The sequence below is a fragment of the Pelophylax lessonae genome (assembly GCF_965119305.1).
Source record: "Pelophylax lessonae genome assembly, chromosome: 6".
NCBI classification, from domain to species: Eukaryota; Metazoa; Chordata; class Amphibia; order Anura; family Ranidae; genus Pelophylax; species Pelophylax lessonae.
In genome coordinates this window covers 303679806-303701670 of record NC_138773.1, presented here as the reverse complement: position 1 = coordinate 303701670, position 21865 = coordinate 303679806, and the positions used below count along the sequence as shown (strand labels likewise).

The following is a 21865-nucleotide window of genomic DNA, read 5'->3' as shown; positions in this document are numbered from 1 at the left end:
GTCAGTGGGAGATATGTGCCCTTCCATTGTGGTCAGTGGAAGGAAGACCTTCTTACAATGGTGGTCAGTGAGAGTAGGATCCACTTACATTTTTGGTTGATGGAAAAGCACCTCCTTACATTGGTGGCCATTGGAAGAAGAGCCCCATTACATGAGTGGCCAGTGGGAGAAAAATGCTTCATGCTTTAGTGGTTAATGAGAATTATTTCCACCTAAAGGAGATATACAGCCAAAGCTTGTTTGGCTGTATATCTCCTATGGATCACTGGAGTGCAGTTTGTTTTGCCTTCCTGTGACCCATTTTCAGCAGAGTGGGCTGAAGTCCGCTCTCTGCTGACGTCACAGAAGTCAGTCCAGGCACCGTGTCATCGCAACAATGGAAGTCTGGATTGACCAGGTGCCTGGCCTGACACCCTGCTCAGCCTCTCAACGAGCTGCTGAGAGCCTGAGCCGGCCGCTCTCTCCACAGCCCAGCGCTCCAGTAAGCAAGGAAGGGGCAGAGCGGAGAGCTGCTGACTGACAGTCAGCAGCTCTCTGCTCATGGAGCTGTGAGAACCGAGCGGTCAGCAGTGTTTAATCGCTCGGTTCTCAGTGTAGAGGCGCTGGGGGACAGATGCAGCAAGCATAATACTGAAGAAACATTTAAACCCATACTTCTTTTAAATATAGCTAAAAAGGTAACTGGTGTCAGTGGTTACTTTTCTCAGTGCACAAGGAACCCCTAGCCCCCTCTAAAGAAGCCCTCTGAACTCTGGCTGAGAGACTGTTGTCAGCCATAGAAATACATGTGATTTGGCCTTTTTTTCTAACCTGCAGAAGGATTATGGGATCTAGAATAGGATTGGTTGTTTAGATTTTGGATTGACTCCAATGCATCTCTATTACTTGTTGCTGTTTTCCGTTAAGTTTTTTTTTTTTTTTTTTTCCGCTCTATTAGAACAATAATAAAGCAGATATAATAACCTCATTCTTTGTGCAGGGCACTCAAGGCATTGTGGACCTACCTCAACCAGAAGGGATTCTGCAGTGAGAAGATCTGGGAGAAGATCAAAGAAATGGTGATAAAGACAATAATTGCGTGAGTTTTGGGGTTCCTGGGCCAACTTTTTGCTTACTACAAGGGTGCTCAATCATTTGAAGAGCGGTGTCCACTTAAGTGATTTGGTAGCTAATCATGAGCCACAATGAAATGAAATGGTTCAGAATTTCGAATTTTGAATTTTTTATTTTGAATGTACGTTTTCCTCCTGCAGCTACTGAATGCCGGCAGTAGTTGGAGGAGAAGAAGCCGACTTTCAGTGTTTGCAGGAGGAAAATGGAGAGGATCCATTCCTGTAAATGCTGCCTCTCCTGTCCAAGTGTAAAACAGAATGTGACAGGAAGGCAGTACAGGCCCCCTGGAGCAAGGGGCAGGGTTACCATTGTAACCCCTGGCGCTACACCAGTGGTTGGGCTGTTGTGGTTGAAATATGTCTCAACTATGGGGTTTAATGCCCCCTGAAACCGCAATTGTAAACAAGCCCTTTCCTGAGCCCTCTAAAAGGCTGCATTTACACTGATGCGCTGCAGTTTACCTGCATCACGGATGCAGTGCACCTGAGGGTTATCTGTGCTTTGTCAAAGACTTTTATTTTATCTTGCAGGTGTGGTGCACTTTCAGAAGGCACACCAAATCCACAGCATGTTTTTTTTTTTTTTAATACACCAACCTATTCCTCTTCCAGTGTTTGCTGGCATATAGACACGAGCCGGTGCTGCAGAGGAAGCATCAGCTTATGCTGGATCCTGCTCCCTCTGTGGTTGCCTGCTTACTCCGCTGCAAGAGCCAGCTCGACACACTCTGATGCTCTAAGATTGCAGGTCGGCAAGCCCAGATCACGATCAATGGCTTGCCGACACTGGGCTTGCTCTTCCCTGTTTTGAGGTCACGGGCCACAATGGAAGGCTCCACGAGCCACAGCTTGTGCACCCCTGACTACTAGTTTTTTTTTTGTGTGTAAAGAGATGAGAGCACCACAAGTTAGTGCCAATTCAGTAGAAGTTTATTATTCTTGATAAAAAGTCAGAAGATGATGCTTTGCAGGGAGATGAAACAGCCAAATTGCTGCTGTATGTAAACACAGGACTCTGTGCTTTGATTGGATACAGCCAATCAGCTGGTCTCACCCAAAAATCATTGGCTGATACCTGCTGACAAAATCCCGTCTAACCACAGCACGGGTTAGCAGGGTGCACTGAGCCTGCAGCTGCTGTCCAGTCACAGTAAATCTATGCGGCAAATGGTTAAAAAGATACATTTGCTGGGTTTTCCTTGTTTAGAAAACCTAGCATTTGCTGCACCTCGTTTCATTGCATGCAGTAATCATTGGCTATCCTATACCATGTTTATAAATGATTGTCGCTTTGTATTACCAGTGGTGTTATCCATTACTGGCACTATCATTTATCTGATCTTTTATGTAATAAAGAACATCCAGTAACCCATAACAGCTAACTGGGCCATAAACTTCCCTTGTAGGGGCTACTCTCAGCTAATATGTTACATGCTATTACTATGTGTCTAATCCAACCCCTCTCCTTCAGAGTTCTGTGGAATCCTAGGGCTCTCCACAGGTTACTAGGGATTCCTTGAACTGTGGATGATTGGCTTACTATTTGATTGTGCCTGCATATTCCCAGCATCAATTGGCTGAGTCAGTGGCCAATGATTCTATTTTTCTACCTGTGAAGGTGGGATTCTGACCACCACTATAAGGGGGCTTTCTTTCCAGTTACCACCAATGTAAAGGACATTTTTTTTTCCCTAACCTCCACTAAATTGTTTTTTAAGCAGTTGTTCCCCTAAAATTGAGAAGTATTTCATGGGTTCCCAAAGGGTAAAAAGATGAGAGGCTGTTTTTTAACAAACGTACGAGACTCCACACAATGTTCTCCAGACACTATTGGTAGTCTCATCATCAATAAATGAACAAAATACCTCAAGTTCTCAGCAAAAAAAAAAAAACTGTTCAGTTGCAACGAATGCATGTGGACACGAGGCCATACAATGCGATTAGAAGAGAAAAGATTTAACCTTAGGCTACGCAGGGGGTTTTCTTACAGTAAGGGCTACAAGATTGTGGAATTCTCTACCACAAGTGGTAGTAACTGCGGGGAGTATGGCTATTTTTAAAAGACTCTTGGACGTACATCTCAAGGATCAAAACATTTAGGGGTATGTGAAATAATTACGTCCACACACACACCTACACAGGTTGAACTGGATGGACTATCGTCTTCAACCTCAACTACTATGTAACTAAGTTAAAGGAGAAGTTCACCTTTGGAACATGTTCCACTCATATTTAGAATGTTTCAGCTCCTGCCTCCTTTATCCCCCCCCCGTAACAGCGGGCAGGGGACCTTCTCCCCACACCCACTGTCAGAATTTAACCAGATCCTGCCCCCTGTATAGTCAAATGACAGCCGGGTGGGACCACTCTAGCTCTTCTTGCCACGCATGCGTGCCCTCAGGGGTGCGTAGCTATCAGTAGTGAGCTGTGTCCATCAGACACAGCACATCGCCGATCAGGATAAAGAGCCAATAACAGCAGATCTTTACCACATGATGGGCTGTGTCCAATCACCGCTGATCACTAAGTAAACACACTTGCCGGTTATCGGCATTCCTTTCCTCACGCTGTCAGTGTGAGAGAAGAGAGCCATTTACCGGCAGTGTCCTGATTATCAATTCAGTGGCAACCAGTGCTGCCTACTAGTGCCCATCAGTGCAGCATTATCAGCGCACATCAGGAGAAAAATTACCTATTTGCAAAATTTTATAACAGAAACTGAAAAGAAGAAAAACGTGTTGTGGTTTATTTTTGTTTTTTTTTTATTTTTTTCAAAATTTGTGGTCTGTTTTTTTTTTTTTTAGCCAAAAATTTAAAAACCCAGTGGTGATTAAATGCCACCAAAAGAAAGCTATATTTGTGTGAAATAAAACTATAATAATTTCATATGCAGACATATTTTTGCATGACCAGTTGTCATTCAAAGTGTGACCACACTGAAAGCTGAAAATTGGCTTGACAGGAAGGGGGTCATTGTGCCCAGTAGGCAAGTGGTTGAAAACGGCATTCAGATTTCTGTGCATGAATGAATTACAAGTACTGTTGGCCGCCGTGGTCAACTGCCTGTAGTTCTCAATGAACTGTGAGGGCGCTGGTGAGCACTCTCGTTAATCCATTGATTCTTCCTGCCATTCAATAACTGCTTGCCCATATTGTAGGGGCAGAAAGGGGACTGAAAGCCTGCAGGATCCTGGCACTGATCAGCAGATCGCAGTGCAACACCTTACAGGCTGCATTAAGAAAAATAATAAACGCACATTTTTTACCTGCATAAAGTTGTGCATTTTATTTTTTTTAGAAAAGTAAACTTAACCTTTTAAATGGGCTTTAGTCTCAATGTGCTTCCCTGCTGTGCAGCACATGCATTCTGTTACGTGGGTATGAATAGAGAATTACTAGTGCTGCCCCTCCTGATTTGAAATGCTTTGGAGTTTTCTTGAACTTGTGTCTTCAATCCACTAACTAAGCTTTGTGCAATAAAACAAAGGCTGTGGAAAATCTTAGTTCTTTTTGGTAAAAACCAGCCACAGTTCACCTCTGCACCATACTTGTAGGGGACAGGATGTTCTTTTTAAATTTAAAACAAATTCAGACTTTTCAACTAACTTTTTTTGTTTGCATGCACAGCTTTTTAGCTGATTTAAAAGTTTAGTTGGGTCCTAAGTAAAATGTAATTCTGTAACATAAGTCTGGGGGGAAATTTTTTGTAATGGTATTCTATTTACTAATCGGCAAATAGTAATAAACTTTATGTCTTTTCTTAGGTCTGAGCCATACGTGAACAGCCTTGTGAAGATGTATGCCCAGAACCCACGCAGCTGTCATGAGCTCTTTGGCTTTGACATTATGCTAGATGAGAATCTAAAACCTTGGGTTCTAGAAGTGAATATCTCACCCAGGTAATGTTGAGCTGCACAAAGGAAGCCCCAAACATTGACTGTTTTTTCTCTAATTCATTTTGGGGAGAGAGTAGCAGCCCTTTCCAGTAAAAGTGACCATAAAAAGGGGGAGTGGCCTGATGGTGTACTACAGGATGCTAGATCTATAGCCTTACTGACTCCACGACATCCTTCAGTCCAGTCTGCAGTGTTGGCTCACTGATTTTTAGCTGCACAGCACCCTCTGACCATGGGCAACCTTCAGAGGTGGTGCCATGGTGAAAATTGGCCAGATGAAGCCGTAATCCTTAGCTGAAAATTTGTGGCAAGGTGGTGGCAGCCCAGTGGCTGTATTCAAGCTGAGGTCACTTGGACCCCATGGGACTTTCTTGCTACAGCACACTTTGTCAGCAGATTCATAGGCAGAGAACTCTCTCCTGTACAGCATGAACAGCTTGCAGACTCCACTAAACATTTGCTTCAGACAGAGGTAAGCAAGGCAAATGTACAGCCAGAGCCTACACTTATCCAAATGGACACAATCAGACTTTAAAGCCTCTCTGACAACACAGATGGAATCCATACAAATTTCTCGCTCCTTAAACAAGGCTTTAACACCCTAAGAGTAATGTACAGTGGCTGTAGAAGAGCGAATTGGTACTCTAGAAGATACTTCATCTCTCCTGACTGCCTACTCTAGGGACTCCACTAAAGAATTAGCTGCCATTTAATTTAAATTGGAAAACCTTGAAAATGGGTTTTGTTGCAATAATTTACATTTCATGGGTTTCTCTTGTGAAATGGCTGCATGACATTGCCTGATCTAAATGTATCGCCTGCATTTGAGCCATCGTACTCCTCCCAGACATCCACCGCCAGGGGCTTCACCTAGAGTAGACCCATAATTACAAAAAAGACAGTCACTTTTCTTAGTGCAGCCCACCTAAAGGGGAACTCCAGTTTATTGGGAATCTATTTTGTCATTTATGTGGAATTTTCTGCTCCGGTCCAAAAACACAGGGTATCCTTTACTGAAGTGAAAAAGCGTTCTTGAGATAAAGGAGTCCAATCTAGCATGATGATCCAAGCTAAACCTTGCAAGATTATGAAAGGAAAGCCATCTTTCACAAATCCAATTGTTGCTTGTGGGAATATTTTTAGCTCCGGTAAATATTTGTGCCCCCTCCTCTTGATTTGGACTTCTTCAAAAAGAAAAACCCTTTTGGCTTTGCATTTGGCAGATGGACCTCTTGACGCAGCAAAGAACCACTTTGGTGGTTCAAGTAGGCCTTAGGGTGGATTTACAAACTGGATACATGGGTATGGGTTGGTGAATATGTGGAGGGGGGAAGCATCTGAATGGCAGCAGTTTTTCATGTCACTCAGATTCCCATTACCGTGTGTCCAAAATAGATATGGCCTTTACTACCTCCTCTCTTCTGCCTCTGGTGTCGAGTATTTCTCACCTGCCCAGAGGCCTTTTCAAACCCTGCGCCCATATCTAATCAGTTGCAACTATTTCCATCTCAGACTCTTTCCCCATGGCACTAAAATTCATATTGTGGCTCAGTGATTTGCTTGTGAATGGAGAATGTGCCCATAGTATCTCTCTCACGTCCTCCTCCGCTGATGTTTGCGAAGGCTTTCAGGGCTACTGCACATGGCTCCTTTTTATATCAAAACTGGAATCCTTAGGAGAAATAGGAAAGCACTTGCACCATCCACAGAACAAGAAATAATGTTGATAAACCCAATAGATTTGTATAAAACCGCGCTTAGATCAATATTGACAGCTGCACGAGGTGAGTACAAACCTAACAAATAGATCAAAATGGAAAAAACAGGTGTGCTTATCCTTTAAATTAAGGTGTATGTCCCTTTTAGGAACCCGTATAACCAACAAAGGTCCAAATATATTTGAACGACGACACAATTTTCATACTTTTGGCTCTGCACGCAACCAAAATAAAATTGAAATGAAATGATCCAAATTGATTTGAAGTGCAGAGTTTCAGCTTAAATTCAAGGGGTTGAACATAAATATAAAATACAGATGAGACACATGAGACAACAGTGGTGGGTGATCCCAGGATCCTCTCTATGGTAAAGAAAAACCCATTCACAACATTCAGACAAGTGACGGACACTCTCCAGGAGGTGGGCGTATCATTGTCAAAGTCTGCAATCAAGAGAAGACTTCACGAGAGAAAATACAGAGGGCTCACAACAAGGTGCAAACCATTCTCATAAGCCTGAAGAATAGAAAATCCAGATAAGACTTTGCCAAAAAACATCTAAAAAGCCAGACCAGTTCTGCAAAAGCATTCGTTGGGACGGATGAAACCAAGAATATTCTGTGCCATAATGATGGGAAGAAAAAAGTGTGGAGAAAGCTTGGAACAACTCAGGATACAAAGCACACAACGTCATCTGTAAAACATTGTTGAGGCAGTGTGATGGGATGGGCATGCATGGCTTCCAGTGGCACTGGGTCATTGGTGTTAATAGATGTGACAGAAGCAGCTGGATGAATTCTGCAGTGTTTAGAGATATACTGTCAGCCCAGATTCAGCCAAATGCAGCAAAGTTGATTGAACGGTGCTTCACGGTACAGATGGACAATGGTCCAAAACACACCGCAAAAGCAACCCAGGAGCTTTTGAAGAAAAAGTGGAAAATTCTGCAATGGCTGAGTCAATCACCTGATCTCAACCCAATTGAGCTTTGGGGGCGTCGCTGGGGTCCAGGCTGAGACTGCCATTCACTATCATACAGAAGGTTTTGACTTGATGTGAGACTCCTGGGACACCTAATCACACTCTACCGTTGCCTGGAGCATAGACAAGCCCTTCTTGGCCAGCACTCCCAGTGGTGGGCACAGGACTTTATTCCCATACAGCCTGAGCGGTTCACACAGATATTTTTGATTCTTTGTTATGGTGGAGCAATAGTCCAGAGCAGCCTTTCTCAACGTTTTTTTTAACACAGAGGGAAGTGGGAAGAATGCTCCTTACACTGGTGGTCATTGGAAAGCATTATCCTCTAGGCTCTTACATATAGTTAAAGATTAATGATGTCAGTGGGAGCTTAACCGAGAGGCAGAATTTGCTTAAGAAACCCCTAGCAACCTTCTTGAGGAACCCTACGATTCCATGGGACACTGGTTGAGAAACCCTGATCCAGAAGTCGCACCTGAAAATGGCAAAAGTAGAGCAGGAACTACTTTTGCAAATCTGTGCCATTGCCGGCAATAGGCTGCGACCTGTTATGTGATTTGACCTGAAAAATCGCTCCAATGTGAACGAGGGCTTAGTAAATCAACCCAATAGTGTCAGCTATGCCATATGATTTAAAACTGAGAGGTTGCAATAGCTGACTGTTTTTATTTCATTTTTTTTTTTTTTAATTCATTTATTACAGGCATTTCTATAGCACCAATAATTTATGTAGTGCTTTACACTCTGCACAGTCGCATCAATACCTGATCTCAGACGTTTGCAATTTTTTTAGGCCTCTATCTCACAGCCAAATTACTGGGGTTTCTGATTTGTTCAGGCTGCATAATGTTTACTGCTAGGATATGAGTTCATGATCTAAAAGGTCCAGCATCAAATACCCACTAATTGCTGGGGAAATTCCTGTACTTTGACATTTAATTTATCTTCTGAGAAGTCATTCCTATTGAAGTACAGCACTGTGTCTTTACAAGTTCACACATTGATAAAAAAAAAGTCTGAATGATTGATAGGGTGCAGTGTTGATTGGCTTTTCTTTAACAGAACACCTGCTAGACCCTTATGTGCCGCAGTCTCCCAACCCCAGCATTGTTCTCTTGTATTATTGACCTTTTTTGTCCTCTGAAGTCTTCAGAGTCCCTCCACTGAACTTGCATTGAGTTGTCTTTCTTGGCCCAGCTGTCTGTCAGTACATGTAAATGTTAAGCAATAAAAATATCCTATAGTCTTCACCCCATAGTCCCTGATATCATCTATAGGCTTACTGAGCTATGACAGCCATCCCAGAAATGCTGTTTGGGCAAATAGACTAACTCTGTATATGAAGGCATCTGTGACATGGCCTTCTGAAAGGCATATTAGAAGGGTGCTGGGACTTTAAAACGTATTAATGAGATTAAGCAAAAGGAAACCTTCAAACAAGCTTAGTAGCTTTGGTTGGGTCGCTGTCATACAACATTGCTGGGTTACCTGGAAGTCACTCAAGCCATAGAAATATAGAAAGGCGCTCCAAAACAAAAAAAGATGAGTGTATGAGATAAATGTAATTGTTTATAATTCGATCACATAAAACAGCCAACACGTTTTGGGAGCCAAAAACATTTCTTTATCTTCAATAGGGTTATTTTTTTAATTGTACTTATTCCTTCATGATGTTCTATATAGTCTTAATTTTCAGCCACCATTTTTCTAGTTCTTCATTAGTCATTGCACAAAATTAGAAACTGCAAAATGTAACTATAGGCAAATCTTTTGTTTTTTTCTGCAGTTTTGGATAGCGTAGGGAAAGGTTAAAACCCGTTTCTCTTTCGTTCATTGACCGACACAGCTCCAGATCTTCTTGACCATTGGGTTATGCTGTCCCCTACAGGAATAGGACACTAGGCAGGAAAAAACTTGACCACGCCTATGGGGCAGTCCCAGGGGGTATACTCCCCACTTCCTGCTGTAGGCACTCAGTTTTTTTCTGCCTAGTTAAGTAAGGAGTAAGGACCTAGTTCCTTGCTGGGATCTCTGGTCCTAGCATTTTTTCCCTTTTAAACTGATTTTTTTTCCTCCTTTTTTTATTATTTTCTGTTCCTGTGAGAACTACAATCAACTGCCGGACTGGGCGACACTGGATATTCTAGATCCTTACGGTCTCCCCCCAGTCCGGCCAGCGAGTGCGATCCAATCTCAGCACTGCGCTAGGTCGGCCAGGACAGCCCCACTGGGGGCTGACTAGTGAGTTAAACGTTTCACAAGGACGCTCAGGCCGGGTCATGGCCTGACTCAAAGCAAACCTCTGACCCGCAGCACCCCCATTCCTAGATGGTGCGGTGGTCTGCCTGGAGTGGTGCCCACCTCGTTTCCATGGTGCGGTAAGTAGTGTTCCCCCCCCCCCTCCTTTCACGGGTGGCTTGTTGTGGTGGATGTTGGCCCTTCCTTGGGATGGTCGCCCCTTCATATTCGTCACTAATGGGGTTATTGACCTTTGCTCCGTAGGAGTGGCTAGGCAACAGAATATATTAATATCAAAGCTTTTAGCATATCCCACCCCCAGGGGGTGGTCCCCTCAGTCAATACCTCCTTGCTTCCTGCATACCAACTCAGTTTCATATGCCTAGCTCAGGAGTGCAGGCTGTTCCTGTGCTGGGGCTCTTAGTCTCAGCCACTTTTTTCTCTTTTTTGATTTTATTTGAAGTTTTTTCTTTCTTTTACTTAGCTGTTTATTTCCAGCATTAGTTAGTTCTTCTGATGAAGATGATCGTGCGGAGCTGGGTCTCAGTCTGGCCACCCTGGATCCCAGGGCTCAGGGCCAGGGGCTTCCCAGCCTGCCATCGAGCGTTCAGCTTAGGTTTTGCCCTGGCACATTGAACGACCCATCCCTGTTCGCTGCAGGGATGCTATCGGTGAGGTGGCTACCTCACTGGACGCCATTGCGGTTTCGCACCGCAACTCCACTGCGTCATGCTTGCGACACTCCCTATCCTCAGTACTGCGGTTTGGTCGCTGGAGCAGGCTCCCCACGCCATCCGGACTGGTAAGTGTATCTCTGTGGGGACCTGTCTTTTTTGGGTGTCAGTCTGGGACTGTGTGACCCTGCATGTCTGTGTGGCTGCTGTGCTCCCTGTCAGCTCCTGTGTGCACTTGCTGCCTGTGTGTGGGCTGTGAGGGGGGGCTCTCCTGCTCTGCTGGGTGTCATATGAAGCAGTAAGATTTTAGACATGCTGTGCGGCGATCCGCCATTTTTCTGGGGCAAAAATTATGGTGGCAGGTCCTGCTAGGTACTGCACACGTTTTTGGCGCCAAACGCCGCCATTTTGAGCGGCGATCGATCCCACATGTCAGTGCCATGTTCTCTTTGCCCAGGGTTTTGTCCTCAGCCGAGCGGCCATGTTTGTGTAGCCTTGCAGAGGCTTCATAGGGGCGGTCAGTCTTGCATCACTTCCTTTTCCTCTGGGACAGCGATCGGTGCAGCAGCCTGTGTGAGCTCTCCAGGTTTTATATCTCCTTTTTTCCTGTATTCCTTGCCCAGTTTCTTATCCCTGTGGGGGTCAGTGTGTTCAGTGGGTGCGGTGGGCAGCGCTCGCCGCGATCTTAAAGGGGCAGTACCCTTTATTAATTATTTTGCTGGGGCATGGATTCTCAGGATTGCAAGTTTCCTCCCACCCTGGTGGGGGGCCAAGGGGCTGCTGCTTCCCCCGAGGGGGCTGATCTGGCCACTATTGTGGCAAACTTAGCTGCTCAGGTGCAGATGCTGGTGGCTGATCGATCCACTAAACGGCCCAGGGTGTCTATTTCCTCTGATTCAGAGGGCGATGGGGCTGCTATGGCTGGAGTGCCCTTCTCAGGGTCTCACTCATCCCTGGACCTTGTGGGGTCTGACGGGGAGGCTGAGGTGGAAGGGGTTGATAATTCTCCCCCTGGCTCGTCTGAAGAGCTTGCACTCATGGATGAGTTGGTTGCTTCTATCAAGCAAACGCTGCATTTGCAGGATGAACCATGTCCTCCTGCTTTGATGTCCTCTTATGGGACGCAGAGAAAACGCAAAACATCGCAGGTTTTTCCTTGCTCTACGGAATTTCAGCGCGCGGTTGATGAGCAATGGCGCAATTTAAAGCCTTTTGCTGTGCCGAGTAGGTTCAAGCTGCGTTATCCCTTTACACCGGCTACTGATGAGCGTTGGTGTGTACCACCTCAGGTGGATCACGCGGTGGCGATTTTGAATAACTCAACTGCGATCCCTGCTGAGGATACTCCGGTGTTCCGGGACCCGACGGACAGGAGATTGGAATCTCTAGCCCGTCATGCTTATACGGTTGCTGGCTCTATGCTGAAGCCTATTTTTGCTTCCATTATGGCAGCCCAGGCTATTGCGGATTGGACGCAGGTGCTCAAGCGCACTCTGGTGGCTGACTCTGCCCCGCCGACAACTTTGGCTATGGTGGATCAGATTCATCAGGGTGTCATGTATTTTGTGTGATGCGGACTTGGATTTAGTCCCTTTGGCGGCGCGCCTTTCTAGTGTGGCGGTCTCGAACCGTCGCCTGATATGGTTGAAATGTTGGTCGGTTGACCAATCTTCTCGCAAGACTCTGGCAAATTTGCCCTATGCAGGATCCCGCCTTTTTTGGCGAATCTTTGGATACTCTGATAAAGGGTATTTCTGGGGGTAAGAGCACTCTCTTACCCCAATCTCACAAGAATAAGTTTGTTCGTGGTAAGAAGAATGCTTCGTTTAGGCCCTCTCAGGGTTTTCGTGCCTTTCGGTCGCACTATAAGGGCAAGCCCTTCAAAGGCCAAGGCTCCCAGAAGAAGCCGTGGGCGGGTAAGCAGAAGTCCGGCCAGTCCGGATCCGCTGCCCATAACAATGCAGCCTGAAGGGGCGCCCGCACCCGTTTCTGGGGTGGGGGGATGTTTGCTCGGTTTTCTTCAACCCTGGCTGGACCGCATTCGGGACAGGTGGGTTCAGGAAATCGTTCGATCTGGATACAAGATCGAGTTTCTCTCTCGGCCGGCGGGCAGGTTTTTCCCCTCAAACCTTCAGCTGACTCCGGAGCGCTTACAGGATCTGCACCTGGCGGTGCGGGCCCAGGGAGTGGTGGTTCCGGTGCCTCATCGGGACAGATTTCGGGGATTCTATTCCAATCTGTTCACTGTGCCCAGAAAGGAGGGCAAAGTACGTCCGATTCTGGACTTGAAAGCTCTGAACCGCTTTGTGCGGGTTTGCAAGTTTCGCATGGAATCCCTGCGCTCGGTGGTGGCTGCCCTGGTTCCGGGGGAATTCATGGCCTCCATCGACTTGAAGGATGCGTACCTACATATCCCCATTTTCGAGGGTCACCAGAGGTACCTTCGGTTTGCCATTGCGGAGGATCATTATCAATTTGTGGCGTTACCCTTCGGTCTCGCTTTGGCTCTGCGGGTTTTCACCAAGGTGCTCGCGCCGGTTCTGGCTTTACTGAGAGCCCAGGGCATCTCTGTCTTGGGGTATCTGGACGATATCCTGATTCGGTCCGCGACCAATCAGGGTCTGGTGAACGACCTGTCCATCACGATGCAGACTCTGCAGGAATTCGGCTGGACGATAAATTTTCCCGAAATCGACGTTGTGTCCGTCGGTTCGTCTTCCCTACCTGGGGATGATTCTGGACTCTGTTCAGGCGAAGGTCTTCCTGCCGGAAGACAAGCTTCGGACACTTCAGTGCGAAGTCAGGTCCCTCAGGGACAATCGGTGCTCGTCCCTCCGGACGTGTATGAGGTGTCTGGGATTGATGGTTTCGGCCTTCGAGGCGATTCCCTTCGCCCAGTTTCACACACTAGAGCTTCAGGCGGAGGTCCTGGCCGTGTGGGATGGGCGTCCGCAATCTCTGGATCTGCGGATTTTGTTTGGCCGCCACACCCAAAGGGGTCTTTTGTGGTGGCTCCAGTCCCCGGCGGTGTCGGGGGGCAAGTCCTTTCGTCCCTTGTCGTGGTGGGGTGGTGTTCTGGGCGTTTTGTCCGCCCAGGGAACTTGGTCGGAGGAGGAATCCTCCCTTCCGATCAACATTCTGGAATTGCGAGCGATAAATCTCTGTCTTCTGCGTTGGACGGACAGGCTTCAGGGCCGTCCAGTTCGGGTGCAGACAGACAATGCCACAGCGGTGGCCTACATCAACCACCAAGGGGGCACCAGGAGTGCCCGGGCGGCTCGGGAAGTAGCCGACATTCTGTCTTGGGCCGAGACGCACGTCCTGGCGTTCTCTGCAGTTCACATTCCGGGGGTGGAAAACTGGCAGGCGGATTATCTAAGCCGCCAGACCCTGGACCAGGGGGAATGGTCCCTTCATCCGGATGTCTTCCAGATGTTGTGCGCAAAGTGGGGGTCCCCAGATGTGGACCTGTTCGCGTCTCGTCTAAATCACAAGGTGGAAAGGTTCGTGGCAAGGACGCGCGATCCTTGGGCAGACGCCTCGGACGCGTTAGTGACGCCCTGGCATCAGTATCGTCTGATGTATGCCTTTCCACCGATTCAGCTGCTGTCCAGGTTCCTTCGCAGGTTGGCCTCGGAACCGAAAACGGTGATTCTGGTGGTGCCGGACTGGCCTCGCCGGTCTTGGTACGCAGACCTCGTGAATCTAGCGGTCGACGCTCCGTGGCATCTGCCTCTTCGAGCAGACCTTTTGTCTCAAGGACCGATATTCCATCCTGCTTTACAGTCGCTGGCTTTAACGGCCTGGCTGTTGAAAGCCAGGTCTTGAAGGATAGGGGTCTCTCCCCTGAGGTCATTCCCACTTTGATCAAGGCCAGGAAGGCCTCTTCAGGGAAGATTTACTACCGTACTTGGAAGGCGTATTTTGCCTGGTGTGAGTCCAGGGGGTATTCCCCTCGCTCATACTTGGTGTCGAGAGTGTTGGCTTTCCTTCAAACGGGCGTGGACCAGCGTTTGGCGTTGGCCACGATTAAGGATCAGATTTCTGCGCTGGCCGTTCTTTTTCAACGTCCTGTGGCGTCTAACTCTTTGGTTAGCACCTTTGTTCAAGGGGTGCGACATTTGGTCCCTCCTAGGAGGGAGCCTTTGCCTCCATGGGATTTGAACCTTGTTCTGTCCGTGTTGCAACATGCTCCTTTTGAAAATATCAGGGAGATCTCGTTGTCTTTGTTGTCCAAGAAGGTTGCCTTCTTAGTGGCGATTACTTCGGCTCGCAGGGTGTCGGAGCTGGCGGCCCTGTCCTGCAAGTCTCCGTATTTGGAGATTCACTTGGATAAGGTGGTCTTGCGACCTAACCCATCTTTTCTTCCAAAGAGAATTTCTGAATTTCACCTCAATGAGGACATTGTCTTGCCTTCGCTTTGCGCGAAGCCTAAGCATCCGAAGGAGGTGGCTTTACATTCCCTGGATGTTGTTAGGGCGATCAGGGTTTACCTGTCATTGACTAAATCCTTTCGCAAGTCGGATTCTCTTTGTCCTTCCTGAGGGACCTCGGAAGGGCATGGCGGCGTCAGCTTCTACCATCGCCAAATGGATCATACAGACCATTGAACAGGCCTATGCTTTGAGGGGGAAGGTTCCTCCCGTGCCTGTGAAGGCGCACTCTACCAGATCTCTGAGTACGTCTTGGGCCTGTCATCATCGGGCTTCTGTGGCCCAGGTGTGTAAGGCGGCGACTTGGTCGTCCGTTCACACCTTCTCCAAATTTTACAAAGTGGATGTTCAGGCATCGGCAGATGCTTCTTTTGGCCGTAAAGTCCTTAGTGCGGCGGTGCCTTAGGGTCCCTTATTTGGGCCCTTGGCTGTTGGGGTGTTTTTACCCCTGAGTTACTTGTTTTTTCCTGGGTTGTTGCTCCTGTTGAGCACGTTTTCCTGTTGCCCAGTTGGTTCTCTTACTTTGGTAAGGTTCCTTTCTCTGATGTGGGTATTGCGTTGCTTTAGGCGCGGCTGCTGTTTTCCCACCCCTCATGTCTACACTGCTTTGGGACGTCCCCGGAGGACGTAAGAGAAAACTGAATTTTTGTAAAATCTTACCTGTAAAATTCCTTTCTCTGAGTCCTCCGACAGTCGCCGCCCCCACCCCTCTTTTGGGGTTTGTTTGTATACTCTACTGCTATTCTACTGAAACTGAGTTGGTATGCAGGAAGCAAGGAGGTATTGACTGAGGGGACCACCCCCTGGGGGTAGGATATGCTAAAAGCTTTGATATTAATATATTCTGTTGCCTAGCCACTCCTACGGAGCAAAGGTCAATAACCCCATTAGTGACTAATATGAAGAGGCGGCGACTGTCGGAGGACTCAGAGAAAGGAATTTTACAGGTAAGATTTTACAAAAATTCAGTTTTTGCAGGGCGCCCCCTCTTTATTGTTCATTGATGGACACAGTTCTCTCTGATTCATATCAGTAGGGTAATACTGCCCACTACAGGAGTAGGACACTAGGCAGAAAAAAGTTCTGGCTACACCTATGTCTCGGAGGATACACCCTCTCTCTTCCTGCATAGGATGCCAGTTTTAATCTGCCTAGTCAGGAGTAAGGACCTAGTTCCTTGCTGGGATCTTTGGTCCTGGCATAAAAGTAATTTTTTTTTTTTTAATGTAGATTTTTTTTTTTTTAGCTAGTCATTATTTCTCCGGATCATTTTTTCTGTGAGATCATCTAGCAATTTTGCCAGGCTGGGCAACAGACTGGACCCCCATATCCAGTGGTCACCCTAATCTGGCCATTGAGCACGTGCAGGCCTTAGCTCTGCGCTAGGTCGGCCGCGACATAGTCCCGCTCGAAGGAGACTGGCCCCGCGATTTAAACGTCTCGCCAGGACACACGACAGGGTCTAGGCGAATGTCGCAGTGTTCCTATTTGGCCAACAGCTCCCCTACTCCAGTGGCGTGGGGTCCTATCATGAGATGGTGCCCGCCTGTGTTCCCGGTATGGTGAGTAAACGTTCCCCCCCGGTGGATTTTGGGGTGGATGTGGGCCCTCTCTGGGATGGTCGGACCCTCCCACTCCAGGGTTCCCTCTGTCCTGTTGTGACCCCCCCCCTCCTCTCCAGCACCCCCCTTGCCTCCCCCCCTCCTACGTGGGGGACTGTTTGTGCCTACCTGAGGCTGGGGCCTAGTGTGCAGGCCACATGGGGGGCCGGGGGAGTGCGCTGTCCGCGGCGCTCAACCGATCCTGCAGGGGGGTCCTTGGTGGGTTCTTATGGTGTGGATGGGCGTTTGGGGGGGTCCCCCTGTGGGTCCCGATTCCCGCGCGGGGCCGCCATTTTGTTGTAGCCCCCTGTCTGCTTCTAGGGTGGTGGCCATCTAGGTACACCCGCTTTCGGCCATTTTGCTTTAGATTTTTTGCTGTGGAGGCCGGTGGGAGTGCCTGGAGGAACAGTGTGTCATGAGGGTGGTCTCTCCCTCTCTGTGGGGGTCTGTTAGCGCTCGCCTGACCTCCGGGGGTTGCTGTAGCGCTGTGGAGCCGCAATTTTTTTTTCTTTTTTAAAGTTGCTGGCGGGTTCCTCAGGTTCAGTATGGAATCTGCAGGCCATTTGTTCCCACCTGACCCCTTCATGGAGGCCGCAGGACCTTCCAGATCTCCACTGTCCATCGATGCCTTTTCTGCAGTTCGGGAAGCATTTGAGCTCGGGTGAAGATGGTAGGTGCGCTGAGACGTTTCTCCGCCTACCCCTGCCTCATCTGATGTCCCGGAGTCTGAGAGTGGCTCAGCCGCCACAGTCACGGGTGATTCACACCCTGCTTGAAGCATGGGAAACAACTTCTAGGGTGATTTCTGTTCATCATACGAGACAGTAGTATATTGCTTGGGCTCCCCCTCCCTCTTACTCGGTGGCCCGGATCTTGGTTTCCTTCAATGGGGAGTTGATCACAAGTTGGCCTTGAGCACTGTCAAGGGTCGGGTTTCGGTTTTGGCAAATTTCTTCCGAAGGCCGTTGGCTGCCCGACCTCTGTTGCCCACTGGGGACCTTGATTTGGTGCAGTCGGTTCTTTTAGACCCTCTGTTTGCGAGTATTTGAGGGTATCTCCTGCCTACCTTCTTACAGAAGGTGGCCTTCTTGGTTGCCGTCACTCTGCGTGCAGGTTTCGGCACTGGCGACATTATCCTGTCGTTCTCCCTATATGTTGATTTTCGGCCGCAAGGTTTTTTGCTGGCTGCTGTTTGGAGGGCTTTTGGCCTTCCTTGAGGGTGTTTACTGTTTGTTTTCAAGTGGGCCTCATCTTTTGTGCTGATGAGTCCTATGTTGCCTGGTCGGCTATGTTTGGCCTTGGGTACTTGTTCTTTTCTGCTGTTCCCACCCCTCATTTTATGGCACTGCTTTGGAACGTCCCTACTGATATGAATGAGAGAACTGCGTCTGTCAATGAATGATAGAGAAAACTGGATTTTTGACTTACCGTAAAATCCTTTTTCTCTTAAGTTCATTGACGGATGCAGTACCCGCCCCTCTATTTTGAGTTGGGTTGGTGTTACTTTTTTGACACTGCTTTGATACAAAACTGGCATCCTATGCAGAAAGAGAGAGGGTGTACCCTCCGGGACTGCCCATAGGTGTAGCCAGAACTTTTTTCTGCCTAGTGTCCTACTCCTGTAGGGGGCAGTATTACCCTACTGATATGAATCGGAGTGAACTGCGTCCGTCAATGAGCTTAAGAGAAAAGGATTTTTACGGTAAGCCAAAAATCCAGTTTTTTCTATCATTCATTGACAGACGCAGTTCTCTCTGATTCATATCGGTAGGGACGTTCCAAAGCAGTGCCATAAAATGAGGGGTGGGAACAGCAGAAAACAAGTCCCCAAGGCCAAACATAGCCGAGCAGGCAACATAGGACTCATCGGCACAAAAGAGAGATATAGAGAGATATACATATACATACATACATACATACATACATACATACATACATACATACATACATATATATATATATATATATATATATATATATATATATATATATATATATATATATATATATATATATATATATATATATATATATATATAAAATATGTGTGTGTGTATTTATTTTTTTAAGTCTAGGTCCTTACTAGATAGAGTCATCTTCTCTATTTGTCCTGGCAACCATTGTCATTGAGTCAGAAAGTTAGTATAGGATTTTTAAAGTTGGCACCAGAACAAAGGGTGATGGTAAGTCTTTCATTGGGGACATCCATTCTGGTGATGACTGTCTAGGAGGGAATTTCTCACTTTGTGTAGACTTGATCTCTCATCGAGCTGCAGACCTGTTTAAATCATTAAATATGAGGGCTTTTCTCCCTGCCGGTGTTCTCTCATTGCTCACATTAGTTTAAGCAATAGACTCTTTGCAAATTGTAATGGTAAATGCCAACAAATGCTGTGTCATCTTGGCCTTGGCTATAAGTAATAGAACAGTTCAAAGAAGGTGTTTTTTTTTTTTTTTTTTATTTTCTTCAGAGCAGGTAATACTTTTTTTTTCCCCACAAAGAAATTGTGTTATTTGGAATTGCTGATACACAATATGCCTAAAGATTGGTGGCATCTGACCATCACACCTCCACTTTACTGGGAAGGCTTTACACAAGAATTGGACCCATAACCATACTTGATGTTTGTCTGGAATTTGCTTTTTATAGGCACAAATGTGTTTTTGGTTTGTGTGTCTTTGGGTAAGCTTCACTATAAATGAGAAGATTCACAATGACTTTTCTTGTCCTCAGTCTGCACTCTAATTCACCTCTGGATGTGAACATTAAAGGCCAGATGATCAAAGATCTCCTCAATCTGGCCGGATTCCTCCTCCCCAATAAAGAGGACACCAGTAATGTTGGCTCTGGCAGCTCTCCTACCAGGTAAGACAGCAGAAAACTAGTCAGTAAAGCTTTATGTAAGCATTCTATTTTGGTTTTCCTCTTATTGGTTGCTGGTGGGACATAAGAGAACTCTGGGTATATACAGTTATAAAGTTGCTCCACCCTTAAAGGGCTATACCCCTGGTCTATGTATCGCTTCCCATGTCTTGCCTTCGTGTCTAAAGGGGTTACACCAGGGACCCATTCCTTTCTATTTTCCTTTTCAAATACCTTAATCTAGATCATTGTTTCTCAACCTGGGTTCCGCAGAACCCTAGCTTTCCTAGGTCCCCATGGGTTGCGCTACGTGGGTTCCTAGGTCCCCATGGGTTCCGTCACAATCTACCTGTTCATCACAAGCCGGTGAACGTAGATTGCATCCCCTCAGAATGGTCAGGCTGCAGAGCGTAAAGGAAAACCACTTCCCTCGCTGTCCTATGCTGATCCCAGCCGGCCCTCCTCTCCTGTCTATCCCAGGTGCCCGTGTGTGATATCACGTGGTAGGAATAAGCACGCGAGATATGATCCAGCAACTTCCTGAGCTACTCAGCATGGCGAAAACTGCCACAGTTCCCAGTACTGTTCCCTCCTTGCCCCCCTGTAGTATATTGTTCCCACAGAAACAGATTATAGACCAGCGCTATTAAACCTACAGTATAGAATGAACACTCATAAAAGCAAATGTTTTAAAATGTTTTTGGTGTATGTTGATACACAGTCCATAGTTTAATGTCTTGTGTAGGTGGATGGCTGGGTGGCTGCCGGCTCTACCAGAGCTAGAAGGGGACTCTGTGAATGGCAGACAAGCAAAAAAAAAAGAACAACAGAGCGGTGCCACCAAAGTGTAGTATTAAAAGCAGTCCTTTATTAACATAAAATGGTATTGCACTCACATGGGTAAGTGGGAAACAGGCTTTACAACAAAGATCATCCGTTCCTCTGCAGGGAAGGCAGGAGAGGTGAAGATAGCCCTGGGTCCTGGCTGTGTCAGTGGCTTCTGGCACTTCCTGGTATCCTAGCAGGTGCCTCAGCTTCTCCCTCATCAGATCTAGGGGAAACGGGGCTGTGCTAGCATTCGGGGTAAGCGTGCCCCTTCGTCAGGCTTTGCTTGGTGACCACAGGGAGCTACAAGTTGAATAGCTAAGGCGGAAGCCGACGCCAGCTATTGGTGATGGGGGAGCGGCTCAGACGCTGGCATGGGACACAGCGGGACTTGTGTACAAGGGAGGAGGCGGTGCTATGGTAGATAAAGGGTTTCGTGCGTAGCAGAGCAGCTACCTTGCTGCTATATAGCTGGCTCAAGGGATGACTTTCATTTATATCGCAGTGAGGTAGCTGCTCTGCTACGCACAAAACCCTTTATCTCCCATAGCACCGCCTCCTCCCTTGTACACAAGTCCCGCTGTGTCCAACATCTGAGCCGCTCCCCCGTCATCATGACGCTGACGTCGGCTCCCGCCTTAGCTATTTAACTTGCAGCTCCCTGTGGTCACCAGGCAACGCCTGACGGAGGGGAACGCATGCCCCGAACGCTAGCACCGCCCCATTTACGCCGGATCTGACGAGGGAGAAGCTGAGACACCGCTAGGATAGCAGGAAGTGCCAGAAGCAACTGACACAGCCAGGACCCAGGGCTGTCTTCACCTCTCCTGCCTCCCCTGCAACGGATCGGATGATTGGTTGCCATGCAAAACTGCTCCAGTCTTGATTATAGTAAAATTCCCCTCTGTATGGATGGATGGAAGCACAGGCCAGCTCAGCTAATAGCCATGTTTTTTTAGTAGAAAAATGAAGTCTTCCTTTGTCTTGTCAGTGTGTGCTCCAGTGGGAAGGACCGCGGGTGCTCCGTGGAGATTCTGAATGAAGAAAAGATGAAGCGGGCACATTACCTTAGCCAGAAGTTGCCAGACAAGGTGGGGGTCAGCTTTTGATTTTTAACTTTTGCTGTCAAACTGGTTGTTTGGAGTTTGCTATCATTAAAGCTTATGTCAGGGCACATTTAAAAAAAGAAAAATTTGTACTACTCAGTCTATCCCTGTCTTCATCTTCTAAGCATGGGAACTAATTGACTTGTAGTCCCCAGATAAGAACTGGGTGGGCTGAATAGATACTTTAAGATAACAACACAGGAAATGTGAACAGGACAGCTTTGAATTTTTGACATGACAAGATCAACAGGGTTTATTTGCATATATAAAAACCACAAAAGGAGTATGGGACTTTAATTGAGGTCAACTGGACATGAGAATTTATTAAATACATGTAATATAAGAACAATGTTACATAGGCACATCCAGAGATAAAGTACACAGTAGATACAACATGTAACGAGACCCTTGCTCGCTC

General features: G+C 47.1%; 1 protein-coding gene across 1 annotated transcript in view; it reads left to right on the top strand.

Annotated features, from left to right (window-relative positions):
* The window catches only part of TTLL4 (tubulin tyrosine ligase like 4), a 98226-nt gene that overhangs the window by 55693 nt on the left and 20668 nt on the right, over nucleotides 1-21865 (top strand). The window contains exons 12-15 of the mRNA XM_082260120.1: nucleotides 980-1078; nucleotides 4877-5011; nucleotides 19388-19519; nucleotides 21333-21432. Of these exons, the coding sequence (XP_082116246.1) occupies nucleotides 980-1078; nucleotides 4877-5011; nucleotides 19388-19519; nucleotides 21333-21432 (466 nt within the window). The remainder of the gene's footprint in view (nucleotides 1-979; nucleotides 1079-4876; nucleotides 5012-19387; nucleotides 19520-21332; nucleotides 21433-21865) is intronic.